Raw genomic sequence first — 20997 nt, 5'->3', positions numbered from 1 at the left:
TAATCATCATTTTCCTTTATTTTTAAAGCTATAATTAATTGTTATTGGCATCTAATTGCATACATCTTTTATTTTTTTGATACTTTTAATATGTTACTAATGCATCGATTAAATTTTTAAAAAATTGTAAATTTATGTAAATTAACTATTTTATCTTTTAATTTAATGATTATTGTTGAAGAAATAGATGATAAATAGAAAGATAGACTTTCCAAATTTAAATAATAGAAAATGATTTCATCCAAGTTCAGGCGGAAAATAGTATTTGGCCTTTCAAAAAATGTAAGGTAGTTTCTGGTACTTTCTAGACAAACAGGCAAGGCGCCAGCACGTGGGCCTCGTGTATCTTTATGGGATTATTCAAGGTGAACTTGAGATCCCGCTATTATAAAGGTTACACACTTTCCTCCCCTGCCAATACAATGAACAATCCAAATGCACTTGAATTAGATTTGGTTTGATATTTTTAATGGAATATAAATACGTCTGGACATCTCTACTTTCTATTAATTGAAAAACTGTTCTCGCATTTATTAGTTAGGAGGTAAATGTGTTTTCTTTTTGTAAATTAATAGGGGAGTGGAATTTTTCATAACACAGGGGATTTATATGTTATTTGTCCAACTTTATAATAGTGCATGTACGTGTTCGATTTCGACTTGTGATTTTCTGTGCTTTGTCAAAGACATGGACTTGTCTCTGAATCTCAGATTCCAGCCGGCGGAGCTCTCTTTCTTCAACCGTGACCGACGTTCTCCGTTCATCAGTCCATTAAAACTTCACCTGCCCACCTGGGATCCACTCAAGTACAACCTGAAACGCACAGTTTCGGTCACCGCAGCCAAGATTAATACTGAAAAGAGAGTTCACATTGAAGGCGTCAGTGAAAAGTTGAACTTAATAGCTTCTCAGAATCTTGATTTTGCTCCTGCTCGTAGAAGGGTTCGATCTGCTTTCACTGAAGTTCAACAAAATCTTGATCATTGCTTGTTCAAGGTCCCTTTTTTTTGTTTTGTTTTGTTTTTTGATCATGATCATATTTTTTCATGGTTTGATTGTTATTATAGATTTAGCATAGCGGCTTGATTTGTGGAATTTTATTTTGACTTTTTTTCCCTTTTTAATATATGCTAGCATGCTCCTTCGGGGATCATAACAGAAGAGGTAATTGCTGGCTGCTTTGCTTTTATGCATTTGTTTATCTATTTCCTGTTTGTTTCCTGAGAAGATAGAGGAAAAGAAAGGAAAGTGTAAAGTTGGAATCTTGTAATTTTCTTAGTAAGCTTTTAAATCACTATTAGTTTATTCTTTTATGTTTATTTAATTTATAAGTACATGCTAAAAAAAGATTTCTGGGGCAAATAATTGCAAAGCAACAAAAATTTACATTTTTTATGCCATGATTCAATCGAATTACTTGCAATTTTGCTAACTTTTGATGTCAAAATCCTTTTTTGAATATGTACCTTTAATCATAAGTTGATCTAATTCCTTGTTTATTATCCGGAAAGAACAAATAGAAGTTGACTTTGAAAGTTTAGTTGTACCTGAATGTGACAACTAATCCTGTAGTGGTATGAGAGGAATTCAAAGGGACTGGAGATTTTCTGTAAAAGCTGGATGCCAAAACCAGGTCTTCAGATTAAAGGATCTTTGTTTTTTTGCCATGGTTATGGTGATACATGCACTTTCTTCTTTGAAGGTATGCTGATTCATCTATTCGAACAGTATCTTAACTGGTATCATATGCTTATTCTTCTAATTAAGCCATAATGTTAATGCTATTTGGTATTTCAGGTATTGCTAGATACATTGCTGCAGCTGGATATGTTATTTATGCTTTGGACCATCCTGGGTTTGGTTTGTCCGAAGGATTGCATGGTTATGTGCCAAGCTTTGATGCATTAGTTGACAATGTTATTGAAATTTATACAAAAATTAAAGGTTTGATATCAGTGAATCTTGCCTTATCCATAATGTTGATTATCAGGATTGATTAGTTTGAGATGCATTAGTTACTGATTTTTCTTTTGTATCATGATTGGCAGGACGACCTGAAGTGAGAAGGTTACCTCACTTCATATTGGGACAGTCCATGGGTGGAGCTGTTACTCTCAAAGTTCATCTAAAGGAACCACGAGAGTGGGATGGAGTAATTCTTGTAGCTCCAATGTGTAAAGTAAGCCTACAATGTCCTCTATGACGGATAATTCTTTGAAATACTTTATTTTCTTAACTGAGTGCAAGGTTCACAGCCTTTGTTTGTTCAAAGACTCCTTGTTCTGGTGAGATAGAAAGTTTGATATTAAAGTCGAACTAAGTAGATTGATTGTACATACAGATGAGGTTAGTCTGAAGGAGTTTGAAAAATATATATATATATATGGAATTAGGTTGCAGGTTCTGCATTATGTATTTCTTAATCAATACTGGGGAGCACATGGTTAATTATGCATAAGCTTGGGCCTTTCTTTGAGCAGTCTGTACTTGGGAAATTCAAGATTTTAAGAGTCTCCTTGCAAGGTGGAACATATCTTGAAATATAAAGTACTGATGCCACAATCTTCTACTCTTGTATGGTACACCAATTAAACCTGCATGCCTTTGAAGGCTGGGAAATTTATCACGGACTGATCTATACTCTTGATAGTTTCAACCAAGTTGAGACCTTAAAATCAGTAATATTGAGAATTTGATATCTCTGTGATATGTTGTTAAGGAATTACATAAGAACACTTGGTTCTGCATATTGAGAGACGAAAGATGTAAGTTCAGAACTTTAGTGGCTCCCTGGCTGTACCAGCTTCCCAGGCTGTGCACTTGTTTTCTGCTGTCTTAAAATGTGCAAATAATACGTTTGGATTAGTGAAACGAGGACTAAATAAGTCCTCAGAAAGCAAGTAAGGATGGAAAAAACCAATGGATAGTCTGATTTCTCTCACTCAATGAATCTAGGAGATAAGGTGATTGACTTAGTGTTTAGCATTCTAATCCTTGAAGTTGACATTTCATAAATTGATTTCATCTTGTGAGAATTAGAAAAAAATACTCTCTCTATGAGGCTAGGCCTTAAGTGATTGCATGAATGAGTTTGTTAGCCTGAGAATTGATAACAATCATGCAAACTATAGTTCAACTATGTGAAGATGGTGGGGGCATTAGTATACTTAAGTTCACGTGGTATATATTATTGCCAGTATTTTCTTCTACTCTTTCTGTTGCTTGCTTCGATTAACATTTATCAGAGGAAGTCAAGATTAGATGTTGTATCCAATATAATATACTCTGTTATTTAACTAACTACAAGTTTGCTAACTTAAAGTTTCCGGCAAGATTGCAGAAGATGTGGTTCCTCCACCAGCAGTTTTGAAGGGACTCACTCTTTTGTCAAAAGTTATGCCAAAAGCAAAGCTCGTCCCACAGCAAGATCTATCTGAGTTAGCCTTCAGAGACCTCAGAAAAAGAAAAATGGTATGTTCTTCATTCGCTCAGTCAATATGAATGCCATTTCACAGTTATATAATTGGAAAATATGTTGGTTTTAGCTTTAATGTTACAGATGAACGTTCAAATGATTTGCACACATATGTTTCAAGTCTAAAAAGGCGAAGATTTAACCACTGAATTTCTGACTTGTGACTGACACAACCCGAATCTTATTCTTCTCTTATCTTCTTTTCGGTGTAATATTCAGAATCTCTCATAAACCATGTTTGTTTCATCTTTCTGTCTTAGGCTGTCTACAATGTGATTTGTTACAGTGACCGAACACGAATAAAAACTGGTTTGGAACTTCTAACTGCAACTAAGGAAATTGAGAAGCGACTGGACGAGGTTAGTTTCATATCCCCTCATCCATGTGCCCTTATTGCATTAGAGTTGGAGATCAATTTACACGTCTTACAGGTGTCATCTCCATTGCTGATTCTTCATGGATTAGCCGATAAAGTGACAGATCCTTCAGTGAGCCGGTTTCTTTACGAGAAAGCTTCTAGCATGGACAAAACTCTTAAGCTTTATAAAGAAGGTTATCACTGCATTCTAGAAGGAGAGCCTGATGACAGAATATATACTGTGCTCGGCGATATTATATCATGGCTTGACGCCCGTTGCTAAGCTCATTTGAAAATTTCCAAGTAGAAGATTAGTAGTTCTCCCTCCACCTCGCCATGGACCATTTCTTCTTATCTCAAGGCTCAATTGTCAAAATCTTGAGTCACTGCTGTTAAATGATCAATACTGAAGAGATTGGCGAAATCTGATTAATAAAATTTGGGGCAACCTTGCTTTGATTAGGTACTTCACTTTCCAAGGCTATATGGATGCAGGTTCTAACTGAGGTTTCAAAGCCATGTTTGGTGTATAATACCCAATAGATGAACTTAAAAATTTTAAGTTCACCTTGATAAAGTGGTATCAATGTAAAATAAAAAGAGTAACTTCAATAATCATATCAATGTACCAGAGTTCACAGGGAAGTTTGGGGCTGATTGCCCAGCACCAATGTAAAATAGAATTTTGTTAAGAAATTTTAAAAAGCTTGAGTTGAACTTGAACAATGATCAATTCAAGTTTAGCTTAAATTCATTACAATAAATTAGACCAAGTTTAGTTTCTTCAAATCGCCAAAAAAGCAAAAAATTCATTAGAAAAAAAAAGAAAATAAAATAGATGACAAAAAGAAAGAACGATAGTAGAAGAAGAATGAGAAGAATTCGCCACCAAGCAAGCTTCATTGTGAAATATGTGTATAAAACCTATTGAAAAACATGGAAAGAGCAAAAGCCTCTTTGTTTTTTTTTTTTTTTTTTTTTTAAGCAAGAGATTGGAAGCCATTGAGAGAGTGATAACCTAATTTTTTGTAGTTTTTTCTTTCTGGGTTAGCTTTTCTGTGCAATTTTCAGTTCTTACTCTGTTCATATTTTGTGTGGAAATAAAAGATACAAATATTAATGTGTGATTATATAATTTAAATATTATTTTATTTTAAATTTAAAATTATTAATTATATAATAATATATCAATATTTGTACATATTATTTTTAAATTAACATATATATAATATTTTATTAGTCATATTCCAAGAGCAAAATGTAATCTATGAAAATGAGATATGTGAAAATTAAAAAAAAAAACAATAAAAAAAATATTATATAAATAAGTGTATATATATATATATATGCATGTTAAAATTACATAATTATATTATAATACATATAAATTATATTTATTTATATAAAAAATACAAATACATATAATTTTATTATAAATAAAAATTAACATCCAATTCTTATTTTTCCGATACACTTAATATTATTTTTGTCTCCAGAAAAAGGAAAATTCGTTTCTGGAAAAAGTTGAGAAGCCAAACGATGCCGTAACGGAAGTCCAAAGGTAATTAAAATAGAAATCAGAGTCCAAGATCGTCGTCCAGACAAAACACGGAAATCAAAAACCGGGTTGACTTCAAATCTTGAACTTTGGTTTCACTGATCTTCTCTTCCTTTAAGCTTCGATGTCACTCTTAAACCAGCTTTTCAACAGGGGCGTTTTTGGTGCAAAATGGTATGCTTTCATCAATATCTTTCAGATTAACATGTTGACTACTTTTAAATCTTTGTTTATTGTTTTGGGATTTTTTTTTTCTGCCGAAGTTTTTTTTTTTTAATGAAAAGGTCTTGATTTTTATTGATTCTTCTGTGTAATTGTGAATTGTAATCATTTTAATGTTTTCTATGCTTCGAAATTTGGCAATTGAATTGTAGCTTGTGAATTGCATTGAATTTTTGTTTGTGGTTTGAATCCGTAAGTTATGATGATGGTTGGTAACTGGTTCTGTAGCAAAACATGCTTAACATTGGCGATTTCGCGTATAAAATTGCTTCAAAACAAGAGAGAGTTGCAGCTCAAACAGATGCGCAAAGAGATAGCTCAATTTTTGCAGGCTGGCCAAGAAGCAATCGCTCGAATTCGGGTAATTTTCATTCATGATTGTTTATGAGTGATCAGTGAAGATTTTCGTTCAATTGCCTCTGACTAGATTTTATGTTTTAATGTTAGGTGGAGCATGTAATACGAGAGCAGAATATATGTACCGCATATTCAGTGTTGGAGCTGTTCTGTGAGTTTGTTCTTGCGCGCGTTCCCATTCTTGAAAATCAGAAGTAAGTTCAAAAAGTATTTATCTCATGTTATCTAGTGATATCCCAATAGAAAGCTTTTGATCTTTTCATGAGGCTTATTATCAGTTTCATATAGAATAAAGTCTCAACTAAACTGGTATTCAATGAAGCTTGGCATTATTAGATTTAGATATTTGAGTTTTTTTTCTTTTCTTGATGATATAAATGTAAATTGCTTTTAACAATATGAAAGATTACGATATTAGTTATTTATTTACATAAGACTACTAAGAAATTAAACACTCTTCAGTTATTTTCCTGCTGTACTGCTCTGGTCATTGCATGCGTTTTTACTCTAACTTTTGAGAAGCAAATTGGTGACTAAGATTTAACTAATGGTGCTGAGGAGCATCTGATTTCAGAAGTGGTGAACCAAATGAGGTGAAATTATAGTTGGTATCTTATTGAATTTCCTTAACAATCTCCTCCTTGAACTGATTATGTTTACTCCAATTGTGTTCTAGCCCCTATTTTAACCCAAATTCATAGTTTAGTTGATTTTCTCTATATCCTAGTTGTTTCCTTAATCTACCCTAGATTCCTTATTTTCCTGTTGTATTCTGCTGATATCAACATTCTGCAATCAGTTCTTGTTTTCGCTGTTACTTCTTAGTTTTACGACTAGAGCTGGTGTCACAAACTCTGAGCTTATCTTCCATATAATGTTTTTTATCTTCCAATGGATGACATTGTTTGTTTATTATCTCCTTCTGCTCAAATGAAACCTAAAACATGTGATGTCTGTGTAATATCATTATGAACATCTCTAATACCTGATTAAGGAAAGAGGTTTGCAATAGCTACACAATAACAAGAATGAAGAAAAAGGCATGTATTAAGAACTTTTTCGTAAAAGAAAAAATAATGTTCTGGTTTGTGATTGCTGAATGTTTCTTTTTGAAATGGAGGTCAAAGGTAGTTGATTTTGAGATGGATCAATTACGACTTCTAAGAAAATCTACAAATGAAAATTGTGCAGCATGCATTTGAGATGTTATTTTCTTTGGCTATCATCTGATGGAAACCATGGTGGGTGAGTAGAAACAGGTTTGCATTATATTTCCCTAACAGTCGAAGCAATCCATAATGTGCACAATTTAGTGCTATGATGTGGTATTTGTGTTTTAAGACCTCAGGTTAAACAATTCCAGAGTGCACTTCTCAATTGTGATACTGTTAATATTTGGATATTGTGTTTTCTTTGGCCAATAGGTTATTGGGTAATCATGGATAACATTTACATGAGACTGGTAACCTATCTTTGTTACATTGAATCCAGTTTTCTGACTTTTTTCACATAATAGGGATTGTCCGACAGAATTGCGAGAAGCTATTGCAAGCATTATTTTTGCTGCTCCTCGATGTTCAGATTTGCCAGATTTGTTGCAGATCAAGAACTTATTTACTTCAAAATATGGGAAGGAGTATGTTGCAGCTATTGCTGAGCTTCGTCCAGATACTAGTGTCAACCGTACAGTTAATTGGCTTTTAGTACATCAATTGCAAGTGTGATGTTTCTATTGGAGCAGCCATTGTAACTCACATGCTGTTATTTCTTTTCCTACTTTTTCTTTTCTCTTTTTTTTATTTTTATGCAGATAATTGAGAAACTTTCAGTTAGTGCTCCATCACCTGAGGCAAGGCTCAGTGTGTTGAAGGAAATTGCAGAGGAGTACAATGTGGTTTGGGATTCCTTTCAAACTGAAGCAGCACTCAATAAAAAGCATGAAGATTTACTGGTATCTTATCAAATTTATGTTTCAGATTTCATTTCTTTTAGAGTTGCCATAGTGTTGTTGTTAGACATTATTTTTTGCTTTATGATGAAAACTCTTTGTTATTATGACTCTTCTTGCTACTGTTAGGAACGATTGTATAGTTAACGGAAAAAATATATTCCAAAAAGTGGACACTATGGCCTAGGTAATGGGTTTGCATGTGTAGTAATTGGCGGGATTCTTCTTGGTTAGCATGAAGAAATCTAAATCAATAGACATGAATGATTGTGTAAACATCAAAGAACTAACCAAAAGCATTCACCAGGGAATGATTTCAATGTCATCTCAATGATGGATATGAGAGACTGGTACAGGTGGATAGACCAGCCAAGCAAAAGCAGTGGATTCAAAGTCAAATTGAAGATTAGCACACTGCATAATAAGATTGAGCTATTGGTGATAGAAAATTGAAAGAGTCTGAAGCTTTTCACAAGGCTAAGTTGATAGGAAAATACTTGAGCCAAGTAATATAAGCTTGCCTAGAAATTAAGAAGCTCCATAAATGTGCTAATTTGGGCACACATTATCATTAACCACCAAGCCTTCGACCCTGCCAATGTAGAATCAAACATTAGCAAGTTAATTTGCTTATTAGCCAAATGTAGCTGTAAACCTATTACAAGTGGACAGTTTGTTCTTCCAAGAAGAACTGTTTACTCTAATGTTGGGAGTATTTATTGAACTAAACAAACTGTTGTTAGTTACTTCAACGTTTTTGCTTATTTAGGACTTATCAAATGAGAAAAATAACAATTGTTGCATGTTTAGGTGCTTGTAATAGCCTTTTAACTATTGGAGTTATTTCTGTCCTCTCAATGTTAATATTTTTTTCAGGGTGGATCCAAGGAAATATACAGTGTAGCTTCAACTCCTCAAGCTTCTATTAAGCCGAGCTCTCCAAGATCTTCAACTTCTAATGGGGCACATCCTATTCTGCCTTCGGAGAGTAGACTGGGATCTCAACACCTTCAAATTCCCAGCCCAACAAGCATTATGCCTATTTTGAGTACTAATGAAATTGAACAATCAGCTAAAAGTAGTAATGCCGTTCTAGTTAGTGATACTAAAATGGGGACAACATCACAATCATCTGATGTATTGGAAAGAGCTCGAGCTGCTATTGCCTCTGCAGAACGTGCATCTGCAGCTGCCCGTGCAGCTGCTCAGCTTGTGAATGCTGAATTTGGTTTGTTGAAACTAGAAGGGAAGTCATCATAGCACCAACATGATTGACCTGTTACAATCTCATATCTTCATGATCTAACCTCACTAGCCTCCTCTTTTCCAGGGATAGCTGGGAAAGATTAAGTGCTGGAAGAAAGGAAATATGTATGACTCAAGCTAAAACTGTTACTTTGGTATTTGAAACAGTTGGAAGAGAACTGCATTTGTTACTAAGATATCTTATCTCCTAGTATTGTTATTTCTTTGTCCATGAAGATTGAGAAAATTTCTTTTGCAGTTTGTTTCTGAAAGTTGTGATTAACTGAATAAAATGTGTACTTTTTCTTATCTGTCACTGACAATTCTGATGAGCTCTCTAGTTACATATGCTCAGTGAGTAGTTGCCTGCTAGAAGTAACAAGTTACAGCAAAAGCAGAGGAATCCTATTCTTTCCCCCCTTTCTTGATCTGACTAGAGTTAATTTTTGAGCACTCAAAGAAGTCAACTGCTTGGTGATATTATGATCTGAGTAGTCAAGTCTGAAGGTCAAAGAGGCAGATATATACAAGGTCAATGCTTCTAGTATGAACACTGTATTAACTCATTATAATGCTAAGAATTCACTCCTTGGAGCGCTGTCAAATCTAGATAACTGCGAATGAATGACTTTGCAAAAATATGGGTATGGGTAATTTTACGATTGATAAAGGGTTGGATTCAAGTCAAATTGGTTTAAATTCAAATCTATGTTTAGTTTCAATAAACCAAATTCAAGTTCGAGTTTTCACAAGATAGCTCAATCTGAATTTAGTTAGTTTATCTGTAAATCAACATTATTCATTCTTCAGTGATGTTATTTAATTTGTCGATCTAACACAATCTATTTTGTTAATAACTTTTTGTCAAAATTGTGTATCAACTTAAAGATTGAAATCCATTCATGACCATAACACTCATTGATGCAGTAAGATGGCATGTAACACATAGATTAGGAGGAGAATATTCTAATTCAAGAAATATAAAGATAAGAATCTTTTTGAGAATCTCATTTTCTTTTAACTTTTTTTTCGCGGAAGTGAAAATGCATCTGCAGGTGGAACATGAAGTGGCATAGCAGGGCTGGCAAAGTAAGGGGCAGATAAGAGAAGAATGGAGAGAGTGATGAGACACAAAACTTGACAAGAAGCACACAGGCATTAGTAAAGTTGTTTGACATCTGCACATAAAATCCAAAACAATTTTGTTTCTATTCCCAAACAAACCGACCTATATGCACTATAAACACCACACAGCTTCACCCTCTCTAGGTTACATTCATCAACCCCATAGGATTTTACACAAATATTAACAAACAGACAAATCTGGATTGCCAAATACAGCCATGTGCATTAGAGAACAGTCATGTATGTATTAAAAATTGAAAAAAACAAACAAATAAATAAATAACTAAATATATATATATATATATATATATATATGCAGAGGTAGAGTTACATCAAATCAGTGAGATCCAAATGTAAGAATATAAAGAATAGAGATAAAAAGGATGACACCAAAGATTTTTATGTGATTCATTTACAAAACTTTATGAGGGCTTACATTGTGCTATTATTGAGTCCAATGAAATTTATTACAAAATGATAACAAATACTAACTTTTGACTATTGATTATTTGATCTCAATTTATTTTAATTCTCAGCCTATATTTATATCAGGGGGTTACACTTTAATAAATATAATAATTATAAGTAAGAGTAAAATCGTGATCTTTGAAATAGAAAAAATAAATGTATTGCATAGATGAATTTAGAAATTATAGGAAATTGGTTTCGCAATGATAGGAAATTGCTCATTAGTGCTAAATTGTTCAGTTATCTTGTTAGTTATCCTCAAATTAATCACCCTTTTCTAATAGTTTATTGTAAGGATGATAACGGAAAGAGGTGGGATTGAATTTTTTGTCTATGTTCTTGTATGAGATATCAATCTCGTCTCTATTACGAGAATAACAAGAATTCACTATCTCATAACTATGGAAAAAAATCATCTCCCTATCTCCTAGCTACAGAAAAACGTCCCCTCCTTGTTCTCATATTCATAGAAAAAAAAATTTTTTTTATATCATTTAAGCACAACATTAATATATTAAATAACAAAATTAACTAAAGCTAAAACTAATCCACTATTTCAAAAGTCACAAATAACATATACTAACCACTTTAATATGTATAACAAAAAATATAAATAAATTTAAAAAACATAAATAATATAAATTTATAAGAATATACTAATATTTCAAGTAAATATATTAATATAAAAATATACAAATAAAGACGGTGATGAGGTGGGTGAGCTAGGGAGGGGACATATGTATTTTTGTCTTTGGCTCATCCTCAATTGTAAGGATATTATACTTTCTTGTTTTTACCCTACTCTCATCTACTTTTCTATTTTTATCAAAGAATTTTTTTCCTATTAAAATAGAGAATGGACAAAAACCCTAAATTTAAATCAAGATTATCATATCTAACTGTGAGGTTTCTAAAAAATAGCCAGCCATCCTTGAGTTTTGATTTGAGAATATACTGCTTAAAATCACTGTTTGCTAATAATTATACGCTATTCACTAGAGTGGCCTACCGAGGACTGACTCGGGACAAAATTTTTGATGGCATAGATATCACAATTGAACAAGAATCCGTCTCATGCAACTCAGACAGAGAGACCTCTTGCATGAAACAACAGCAAACACTTGTGAAAGGCTCCATGGTCGTACGTACACATATTCACTGGAAGCAAGAGAGAGTGAAAGAGATGTGTCCTTAGTTACCATCATCATCATTCGTCAACTGAGCCTCAGAACGCGATAAGAAATTATAATCCGGTGTGGATGATTGTATTGTTATAACAAAGTAATACATCGCGTGATCTGCAAACTGAGAAGGTACATTGATTTTGTTGAAGTGAAGGGTCGTTTTCGTCTTGAATTTCGTTTTGACACAGAGATGTTTCCATTGGTCGGTCTAAGATTCACTGTTTAATTATTTTCTCTTTAAATTATGTTCCTATCTTATTCTGTCTTTCATTAGAGCATGCCTTACCCACTTTCAGCTTTTCTTTTTGTTTGCTTCTTTTTATCTCTTCTTTGTAAATATGATTGTTCATTGTGTGCCAAAGCGAGCCAATCTTCATAACCACAACTACGGTTCTGACAATATATATATATAATTAAGTGGTCGAAACTCCCTTTTTATCAAACTTAGGTGATCAATACTTAATAGATAAGTATTATCCCAATTTGCAATTTGAGAAGAAGCTTTAGATAGGAGACGATCTCTTCTAAAAATTATATTTCCGTAATTACTTATACATTAAATGATTGTTTCATACTATCTTAAGATCAATTTTCTAAGTATCAACAATCATAATTAAATTATAATCCTTTACCTATCAAGATCACAATGACCCCCATCATAAAAACAATTATATATATATATATATGTATATATATATAAAACTTAACTTCCATTAGCATATATTACTAACACTGAATATGTTAAGGAAGGTATGCTTCTAACACTCAGTTATCATTCTTGCATTGTAATACAAATTCTTGTTTACATTACCATCAATATTATAATCGTGAAAGTAAATTTTTAATATTTTTAAGAGAACCATTTTAAAAAATTGACTATTCAGTACCTGTGTATATTTTTGCATTGAATTCTCTCCATGATTCGATATATTTGTTGTATGTAAATGTCAAAACCAACAAAATATATAAAATCAAAATATTAATAAGAAACTTGGTCTTACTTCGATTCAATTAGTTTTTATGTTTTTTTTTTTTTAAATATTTTTGAACACATTGTAAGTATTTAATTTGTAAAATCAAAATGGAGAAACAAATATACATGGGGCCGAAGGTGTGAACATATTAAATATAGACTGCGAAGTCTATGTAGAGTACTAGATTACAAATTTCACTAGCTGGAAAATCGATTGCAAGATACGTCTATTCACTGTTCTAACTAGCTATATATAGCCATGTCCCATAAAAATGTAGCAACCTCCTTCTTTGGTTCTGTTTAGTTACACTTTTTTGAGTTTTCATTTCATTGATTTCCATTAATGTCACATATTGTAATAGTCTTCTGCATTCCCCTTGAACTTAGCATTTAATTCACAAGAGATCATGCTACCGATATTCATATACCTTTCAACTAAGACATAAGGATTGAGCTAGGTAGGAATTAAGTTAGTGATGAAAAAAAAAAACAGTGGAAAAAGACAAAGACTATAAGGTTATATTTTAAAAGATTGAAATGAAATGGATGAAAAAAATAAAGCTCATTGCCTGCCTGCAGCTTTAAACATTCCCTCGCTTGTTATTGCATGAATAAGCAGCTCGCTCAGCCTATAGCCGTCTAGCTACTTTTGCTTCCTCCACTATACATATTCTATTCAATCTTTCAATTCTGTTCTCTCATATTTCAGTATTTTGACAGTTAGCTGCAACTTTTTTTGTGTAGTTCTACCCTATGTCTATGTAAATTATCACCCATACATAACACCTGCAGTCTCCCTCTCTCTCTCTCTCTCTCTCTCTCTCTCTCTATATATATAATATATATTTATAAATTAATAATAATCAAGTTCAATTCTTCTTCCTCTTTCCCTCTCTCATCTCATCACCGGTACGATCCCAAGATATATTCGAGAAAGGTACGGAACTGTTGGTTGGCAAAGATCCTCTGTGTGAGAAAGAGATAGAGCTAGAGTTGTTAACCAGTTTTTCTTCTTTCTATCCCTCCCAGCCTCAATATTCAAATACAACTTATATATATATATATATATACATAAAAGCGCTAGAGATTGGTGTTTTGTTCGAGCTTCGCTCTAAAAACCTTAGTGTCTTGATGTGCCATTTTGTGGGTTGGGTGCAGTTAGCATGCTAAATCCTTTCAGTGTACTACTGTATGTCTATGCAAGTCATTAAAATTTCTCATTGGGAATCGCTCAACTAAGCTCATATATGAATACAATTAAAAATGAAAAAGACTTGATATACTATAGAGCTAATAAACTTAACAAGAGATTATTGAAGAATGTGAGAGTGTTTCGTTTTTGTTTGCAGTTGGTGCATTTTGAGATGGGCAATCCGTTTTAGGTCAAGCAATACCATTAAGAGGGGTCTGTGTTTTGGTTGACATGCAGACTAAACAACTGGTGGACCCTTAGCCTATTTCTTGGCAACTTCGAGAGCTAGGGTTACATTAGATTCCTTGTAGTTTTGACGATGAAAATTATCAATTTGCCCATTAGAGAGGCTCCATATCTGTAAAATCTTGAACCAATCCTTATTTTATTTTATTTTTATTATTATTATTTTTTTGCAATTTTGAAGTATCTGAAATTCTTTATTCTGACTCCTCTATCCAGGTGCAAAATCTGCCCACTGTTTGTGTACCTCTTTTCAGGCTTCCAGGCTGTGTTGAATTGTCTCAGAAATTTCATACATTATGATATGTGTAATATCACTCTTATGTTGTAATTATAAATAAAAATTAACAATCAAAAAATGATATATATAATATATAGCATGATTTTTCCAATAGTTTTAATTTTTTATATTTCTATAATCTATACACATTTTTTATCATAATGGAGAACATTTCTGGAAGTAAAACATTTATATATGTGTTATGCATTAGATTCAAATGTATTCTTTCTTTTATATTGATTCAAAATATGAAAAATATCAGAGAGGGCGGTTTAAAATTTTCAAAATAGTTTGTTTATTTTTAATGTTCAAGATTAACAAAAAGGCTATAGGGTTATTCGTGCCAAAATGCGGCTCCACTGCAGAGAGGGCGGCTGACCCTATTGTTTTCTCTCAGTCTGACAAGCAAAGATCAAAGCTCTTTATTTATTATTTAATATGAATTTTCTCCACCTCTTCTTGAAGTTTGATTGTGTGTAATTAATATAACGGATTTTAACATGATCTTTGTCAAGTTTCTTTAAGAATATCTACTTAAGTAATTAATCATTATTAATTAGACTTGAACAGACAGCAAAGCATGCAGTCAAGATCACCTGAGCTGATGAATTTGAAAGCATTAACTGTTAATTTGTCTGAGTTGACTCATTAATTGACTGTTGTAATCCTCTGCCAACAATTAATTTTTGAATTGTGACAATGACATCATTTTATGTTATCTTCTTCTCGAACAGGGAATCAGATGCAATATTTTTAATAAACATGATGCAATCTCGCTGTGATTCATGAAGAACCCACATGAGTTATCAGTCTTTTTTTCACATTTCATATTGTCAATATTTGAGTTTTCTTCTGCACATATTTACTGGTGGTGATAAGATATGCACCAATAATAAGGATATTTGCCGGTGGTGATAAGTGATCTTCTGCACATACTGAGTTTTCTATGAAGAAACACAAAAGAAAATTTGACATTGGTTTATAATGTTGCTTGGCTAGAAATACCAGGAATATACATCCATGGTAGTGATATTATCACGGTAGAGTAAGCAAGAAATTTGTATTACACTGCGAAAGTGCTAATTGAGTACTAGTTCTCTCTCTTCATTTTTCCATTGTTAAAAATTTATAAAACGAAGGCTGTTTACATGTAAAACTTTTTTGTGAAGCTAGAAAGTTTGTGACTTTATGAACATCATCATGATCCTCATATAGTAAGAAAATAATTACACTTTAATTGTGAACCATTGAAATTGTGGGAAGTGATTCCAAGATAATAGAAATTTGTTATTTAATGTTAAGTAAATTGTAGAAGTTGAGATAGACGTAGACCAATGTTTCCTACTTGTAACTTCTGTCTGAGTAGACTAGTGTTTCTTACTTGTAGTTTATGGATAAAATTGTATCTTGAATAAAACTTCTTCTTGAACTATGGGTTAATGTGTCACCAATTTACTAGTCGTCAATTGAATTTTCAAATGCAACATCTGCGAGTTTGATAAAAGAAAAGTCTTAACCATATATATAACATTTACATTTATATACACACGAAACTTAAAATCTAAATATAAAACTTGTACAGGCTGTATATATACATACAATACAAGATGCTCAATGAAATTGCGAAATCAATAAATGGTACATTCAATTGCTAATTAATTAGCACTATTGTGAGATGATGCCGTTTTCCATCTCGTAATGCCAGCTTCATCAAAGAAGTAGCAAAAGTTGCAATGTGCATAGGTGGAAGCCTGGTCAGTATATTGAAAGTACAGTTTTCTTCTGGAAAGATTTGGATTCTAAATGCTAATATATGAGCATAGACAAAAACATATATATAATAGCTGGATGTTGTTAAACTAGTTATAATGTTGATAAAATCAAGAAGTAAAATCAGGGAATTGGATAGAAGCAGTGCTTTAACAGACTTTTACTTGACAGATTTGATTGATTCTGGTCAGAAAACTTTCAGCAAAAAAGTGTTTAATGGAATTGCAGAGACTTCTCTCTTGGTAATTGCCCATATTGTGCAAGCATGTTGTAACCATAAATGTTTTCAAAAACTAGAAGATTCCAATTTTGGATTTGGAATGAATGAAAGAGAAGAAGAGAAAGAGATGGAAGTAACCAAACTGATCTCATCATCACTCACTTACTCACTGCTCTAGTCAAAGATGTTTACAAAGGCAGATTCTGAAACACTCAAAATTCATCAATCCCAGATAAAAGAATACCCTAAAACAAAGACAACCCATATAATATAATAGAATGTAAAACAAAATGAAAAAGAAAAATATATAAATATTAAACAAACAAACTCCATTGCCATGCAAATGCAAAAAGATAGTTAGGAACTTTCAGTTCATATCTAACTTCTTGTCCCACATATCCAAAGCTCTAGTCCCCATTTTTAGCAGATGGTTATAGTACAACAATCCCCAAAGCTCAAAGCCAAACTAGCTGAGCGTGTACATGATCTCAAAAAGCTGTCCCAAAAAACCCAATCTCCTGTACATAAACCAAAGTTTTCTCTTTCTTTCCTCCCTTGCATGACCCCATTTGTCAGTTTGTTATGTCTCTCTCTTTCTCTGTGGGTGCCGTGTCAAACAACTTCATTCATTCATTTAATTCTACTTAAACTATAATATTAAAAAACAATATTACTTTTTTTGATTCTTTAATCGCAATGTAATTAGCTAGAAAGGAGGATCCAGACGTGGTTGTGTGTGTGTTCCTCCTCCTCCTGCTGCATAGCTCCTTCCCCAATTTAATCCCTCCTCCTGATTGTTCAATGGCCCGTCTCTCGCTCCTGATGATCCTCCAGTCAAGTCCGCGCCACCGCTACCGCCACGGCTTGAACCGGCAATGAACCCGTGTCCCACTGGCGCCCCAATGCATGTGTAGTTTGATTCACCCGCTGCGCCCATGTAATTTAGGTTTTGGTGTTGGTGAGGGTGCTGTGAATGGGAATGAGAAGAGGGACTGGTAAGGACATGGCCGACGTAGTACTCGTTCATGGGGTGATGTGGAGGGTACTGTGTGGAGTAGGATGTGAGACGTGAAGGCGAAGGGTAAGGGTATGGTGGTTGCGACGGCGGTGGAGGTGGTGGTGGTGGCGGAATCATTGTAGAAGAAGAACCGCTGAATAGTCTTGACGAGTACACTGATCTGAATGGATCTCCAATATGTCCCGCTGGATGGTAACTTCCTGCGGTGATGCACCTGAAAACAAAAATAAAAACAAAACAAAAAAGATGAAGAAAATGATGACATTTCTATATCTAGTCTTGATCATAATAATAATATTTCTTCTGTTGTTATTCTCCTGTTGGTGAAAAATCTTACCTTGGTGTTAGCCATTGATGAAAATAAGTAAAACAATATCCGGGTATCTTGTTAAACCTCAAAAGAAGAAGATTGGTAAGAAAAAAGAAAAGAAAAAAAAAAAAGTAAACGTTTACCCTGGATGGGGAGGAGGCCCTTGGGCGGCTGCTAGGTTATCGTTACTGAAGACCAGCTGACGAGCCCGGTTCAGTGTCTCAGTCTCCCTCTCTGAACGCAACCAGCAACAACACAAATCAAAACCTCAACGAGAAATTCAGCAGAAAAAGCACTGACCATTGTAGTATGCAAGGCACAAACTTTGTCAATGGGAACAAGTAAATAGAAAGAAAGGAAGAAATGAGTTGCCTTGTCGGTGGCGGTTCATGTGTCCCCCGAGAGCTTGAGATTTGCAGAACTTGAGGGAACAAAACCTACACTCATAGACCTTCCCACACTCATCTTTCCCATCCTTAGCGCCGCTTTTCTTTTTCCTGTAGCCTGCGCCACAACACAACCAAAACCAATAAAAGTAACTTCGATGAGACCACACAGCCCTAATTTAATTGCCCGAATCATGTTTTTAAAATATATTTATTATAAAATGCTAACAACACCTACATTTTTTCGCTCTTTCTTTTTCATGTTTGTTTTTAATTTTAAGCTTAAAAAGTTCGAATAGCATGAAAACGTGTTCATTTTCTTCATTTTTGTGTTAATTAGTGAAGTTAATTGGTATTACCAGAAGCTGAGGAGGAGTCATCAAAAACTTGTTTGCCATCTCTACTGCTGAAATCTTCAGGTAAGTTGTTGAGGTCCAAGGGATTCCTCTCAGGTCTCCTGCAAAATTAAAGAAGAAAACAAAAGAAAAATATAAAAACGAAGTTTAACAGAGAAGAGGGATACATAAGATTGAGTGAGTGAGTAAGAAACCAAGAGGAGAAAGGAAGTGTGGGGAAGACCTACATGGTACCGACAGAGAAAGACAGAAAAAAATATGAGGTAAACTAAACAATCTTTCAGATGGGAAGATATAAGTAAAGCTTTACAAAATTATAAGACTTCAGTTTGAGACTGCTATATAGAGGCTAGTTGAGTGAAGGTAGAGAAAAAGGAGGTTTGAAAGTTCTCTATCAGTTTTCTCTGCCACCCACTGTGGACTCATCTCTCTCTCTCTCTCTAAATTGAAAGAACAAGAAGGGACAGTGGTCTCGTGACTTTAAAAAGGAGAAGAGGCTTAAGCAGGTGTTATTTTATGATTTGGTTAGATGAGTTAGGGATTGAGAAGGACATTACCTTTCTGTTTCTTTTGTGGGATGTTGGATGGGTTAACTCTATTGCCCTAGAACTATAGGGTCGTCTTCAATCATTCAATCAAATCTAATCTTCATACTTGTTAGATTTCTTTATACATTTATAACTTCATGATTTTGATTTACTCATCTTCTATCTATGTGCTTCATTAATGGTCCCAAGGGTTTAAAGGTTTGGCTCCTCTCCTGGTGATGATTGTACCCTGGCTCTTGCCATGGGTCATGGAACTGTTACTATCAAAATCTGATTATCAGCGTTTTGTGACCTAAGTTGGGATACAGACCCTTCCCATCCCACATGTTTTTTTATTCCTTCCTCATGGTCCTTTTCTTTCAGTGTCTCTCAAATGTATTAATTGTGGCTTTTCAACCTAATTTTAGGCTTGATTTGATCTCAATACCTCTCATACAACTTGACAAATTAATATGGTTAATCTTCCCAACCCACTTCATGTATTATATAGAATGATCAATATTGTACTGATTTGGCCTCAAAACTTGTCCCTTGGAATAAGAGCTAATGGGTGTGTGATATTAAGCCTCAGCAGCATGAAGGTGGTCAGGCGCCGTGGCTGATGATATGGGTACCAATGAGCACAGAACATATTATCAGGTGGTTCATGGACCACTCTACTTTTTGCTTGTCTTGATTACAATGCTTATTAACAGATTTTGTTCAGCAAACAGGCATCATCGCAACACCTCTTACCCAAACAACACTAAGTTTCTTGCAGCTGGTACAAGATTACTTACAGATCATCCATTATTGCTTTCATTTCCTTTCAGTGGTCCTTCCAACCATCATTCAATCTTCTTCTTCCCTTCTATCTTCTACATGTTTCCCAATTTTTTTAATTCGTTCTCATTCATCTCATAAGTTGACATCCTTCACCTAACTTTGTCTAAACCATCCAATTCATTTCTATATATGTTATACATTACACTTGATCTTCTTGCCATTCCTTCAAATTCCCTTCTCGTAATCAAGCTACTTGAGGAAATTAATGCAAAAAAAACTAACAATTTTCTTCCTGTTAATCAAATTATTTTGCACCACTTTTCTGTGGTCCTAAGACAAATAATGAGTTACACCAAATTTGCAGCTGGGGTTCCACTAGAATAAAAGATAAATTTTGTGTCGATATGTTCTCAGCTTCATTCATGCGTCAACATTCATGCCTAGAGATGGATGCATTATTATTTTTTGTTTCAATAAAATTATGTACACAAATAATGATATATCACATGTGATTATATATTATTTTATCTTTAATTTAAAATTATTTAATCACATGATAATATGTCATTATTTATACACATTATGTGTATATATAACACTACACTTTTTATTTTTAGTACTTCCATCGAATCATCCCATCATAACAATTCAAAAGTTACTTTTTTAACCTAACCAAATCTAAATTAATCACATCAAAAAAATAAAAACTTTAAATTTAGTGATTAATCTTACACTATATCAAATAAATCAAAATTTAAAAAAAAAAATTTTTTGTTATAACAATAACCTTTACAAAATTAGGTTATCTCTTTCTTATCTAATTAGAAACTATCTTCATAGCTTAATTAAATTTGAATTGGTTATATGAAACCAAAAAAATCTCAAACCTAGTGATTTCTACCATATTTTGAATGTAGTTATGTCTCAACTATTTTATTTATAACAAAAATTATTTTATTTGGATTGAATTTTTTTTTTTTTAAATCAAATCCGCCG

The 20997-nt window shown here is 33.4% G+C and overlaps 3 protein-coding genes across 4 annotated transcripts; 2 read left to right on the top strand and 1 right to left on the bottom strand.

The window, feature by feature from the left end:
* Positions 1-639: 639 nt before the first annotated feature.
* LOC123214023 (caffeoylshikimate esterase) lies at positions 640-4299 on the top strand. Of its 2 annotated transcripts, XM_044633707.1 has the most exons (8): positions 642-996; positions 1135-1164; positions 1573-1702; positions 1798-1944; positions 2049-2179; positions 3334-3471; positions 3736-3834; positions 3907-4299. In XM_044633707.1, the coding sequence occupies exons 1-8, from the start codon at positions 688-690 to the stop codon at positions 4114-4116; spliced, it is 1194 nt and encodes a 397-aa protein (XP_044489642.1). In that variant the 5' UTR covers positions 642-687; the 3' UTR covers positions 4117-4299. The 2 variants fall into 2 exon arrangements, with proteins under 2 accessions (XP_044489643.1, XP_044489642.1); XM_044633708.1 differs by lacking the exon at positions 1135-1164 and having other exon boundaries at positions 640-996.
* Positions 4300-5301: 1002 nt separating this feature from the next.
* LOC123214689 (IST1 homolog) lies at positions 5302-9479 on the top strand. The gene is made up of 6 exons (XM_044634630.1): positions 5302-5565; positions 5842-5974; positions 6061-6164; positions 7487-7658; positions 7781-7921; positions 8795-9479. Exons 1-6 carry the CDS (start codon positions 5516-5518, stop codon positions 9176-9178), a joined length of 984 nt encoding a protein of 327 aa, XP_044490565.1. The 5' UTR covers positions 5302-5515; the 3' UTR covers positions 9179-9479.
* Positions 9480-16909: 7430 nt separating this feature from the next.
* On the bottom strand, positions 16910-19155 carry LOC123212862 (zinc finger protein JAGGED-like). Its single transcript, XM_044632088.1, has 5 exons — positions 18916-19155; positions 18692-18789; positions 18319-18450; positions 18090-18180; positions 16910-17850 (listed from the first exon to the last, which is right to left on the bottom strand). Coding segments are annotated over exons 1-5 (849 nt in total). The 5' UTR covers positions 18918-19155; the 3' UTR covers positions 16910-17324.
* Positions 19156-20997: the final 1842 nt, after the last annotated feature.

This window comes from Mangifera indica, chromosome 4 (assembly GCF_011075055.1).
Source record: "Mangifera indica cultivar Alphonso chromosome 4, CATAS_Mindica_2.1, whole genome shotgun sequence".
NCBI lineage: Eukaryota > Viridiplantae > Streptophyta > Magnoliopsida > Sapindales > Anacardiaceae > Mangifera > Mangifera indica.
Note: the sequence above shows the minus strand (reverse complement) of the source record. Positions and strands in the feature narration are given on the sequence as shown.

What these genes read in the sequence shown, in the direction of transcription:
- LOC123214689 (XM_044634630.1), top strand. Translation starts at nt 5,516, where the DNA reads ATGTCACTCTTAAACCAGCTTTTCAACAGGGGCGTTTTTGGTGCAAAA. An exon ending in GGCGTTTTTGGTGCAAAATG is followed by an intron (nt 5,566 to 5,841) that starts GTATGCTTTCAT and finishes CTGGTTCTGTAG; the next exon opens with CAAAACATGCTTAACATTGG. An exon ending in AAAAGCATGAAGATTTACTG is followed by an intron (nt 7,922 to 8,794) that starts GTATCTTATCAA and finishes TATTTTTTTCAG; the next exon opens with GGTGGATCCAAGGAAATATA.
- LOC123214023 (XM_044633707.1), top strand. Translation starts at nt 688, where the DNA reads ATGGACTTGTCTCTGAATCTCAGATTCCAGCCGGCGGAGCTCTCTTTC. An exon ending in CGGGGATCATAACAGAAGAG is followed by an intron (nt 1,165 to 1,572) that starts GTAATTGCTGGC and finishes CTAATCCTGTAG; the next exon opens with TGGTATGAGAGGAATTCAAA. An exon ending in TTGTAGCTCCAATGTGTAAA is followed by an intron (nt 2,180 to 3,333) that starts GTAAGCCTACAA and finishes GTTTCCGGCAAG; the next exon opens with ATTGCAGAAGATGTGGTTCC.
- LOC123212862 (XM_044632088.1), bottom strand. An exon ending in TGACTCCTCCTCAGCTTCTG is followed by an intron (nt 18,451 to 18,691) that starts GTAATACCAATT and finishes GTTGTGGCGCAG; the next exon opens with GCTACAGGAAAAAGAAAAGC. An exon ending in CATGAACCGCCACCGACAAG is followed by an intron (nt 18,181 to 18,318) that starts GCAACTCATTTC and finishes GGTTGCGTTCAG; the next exon opens with AGAGGGAGACTGAGACACTG.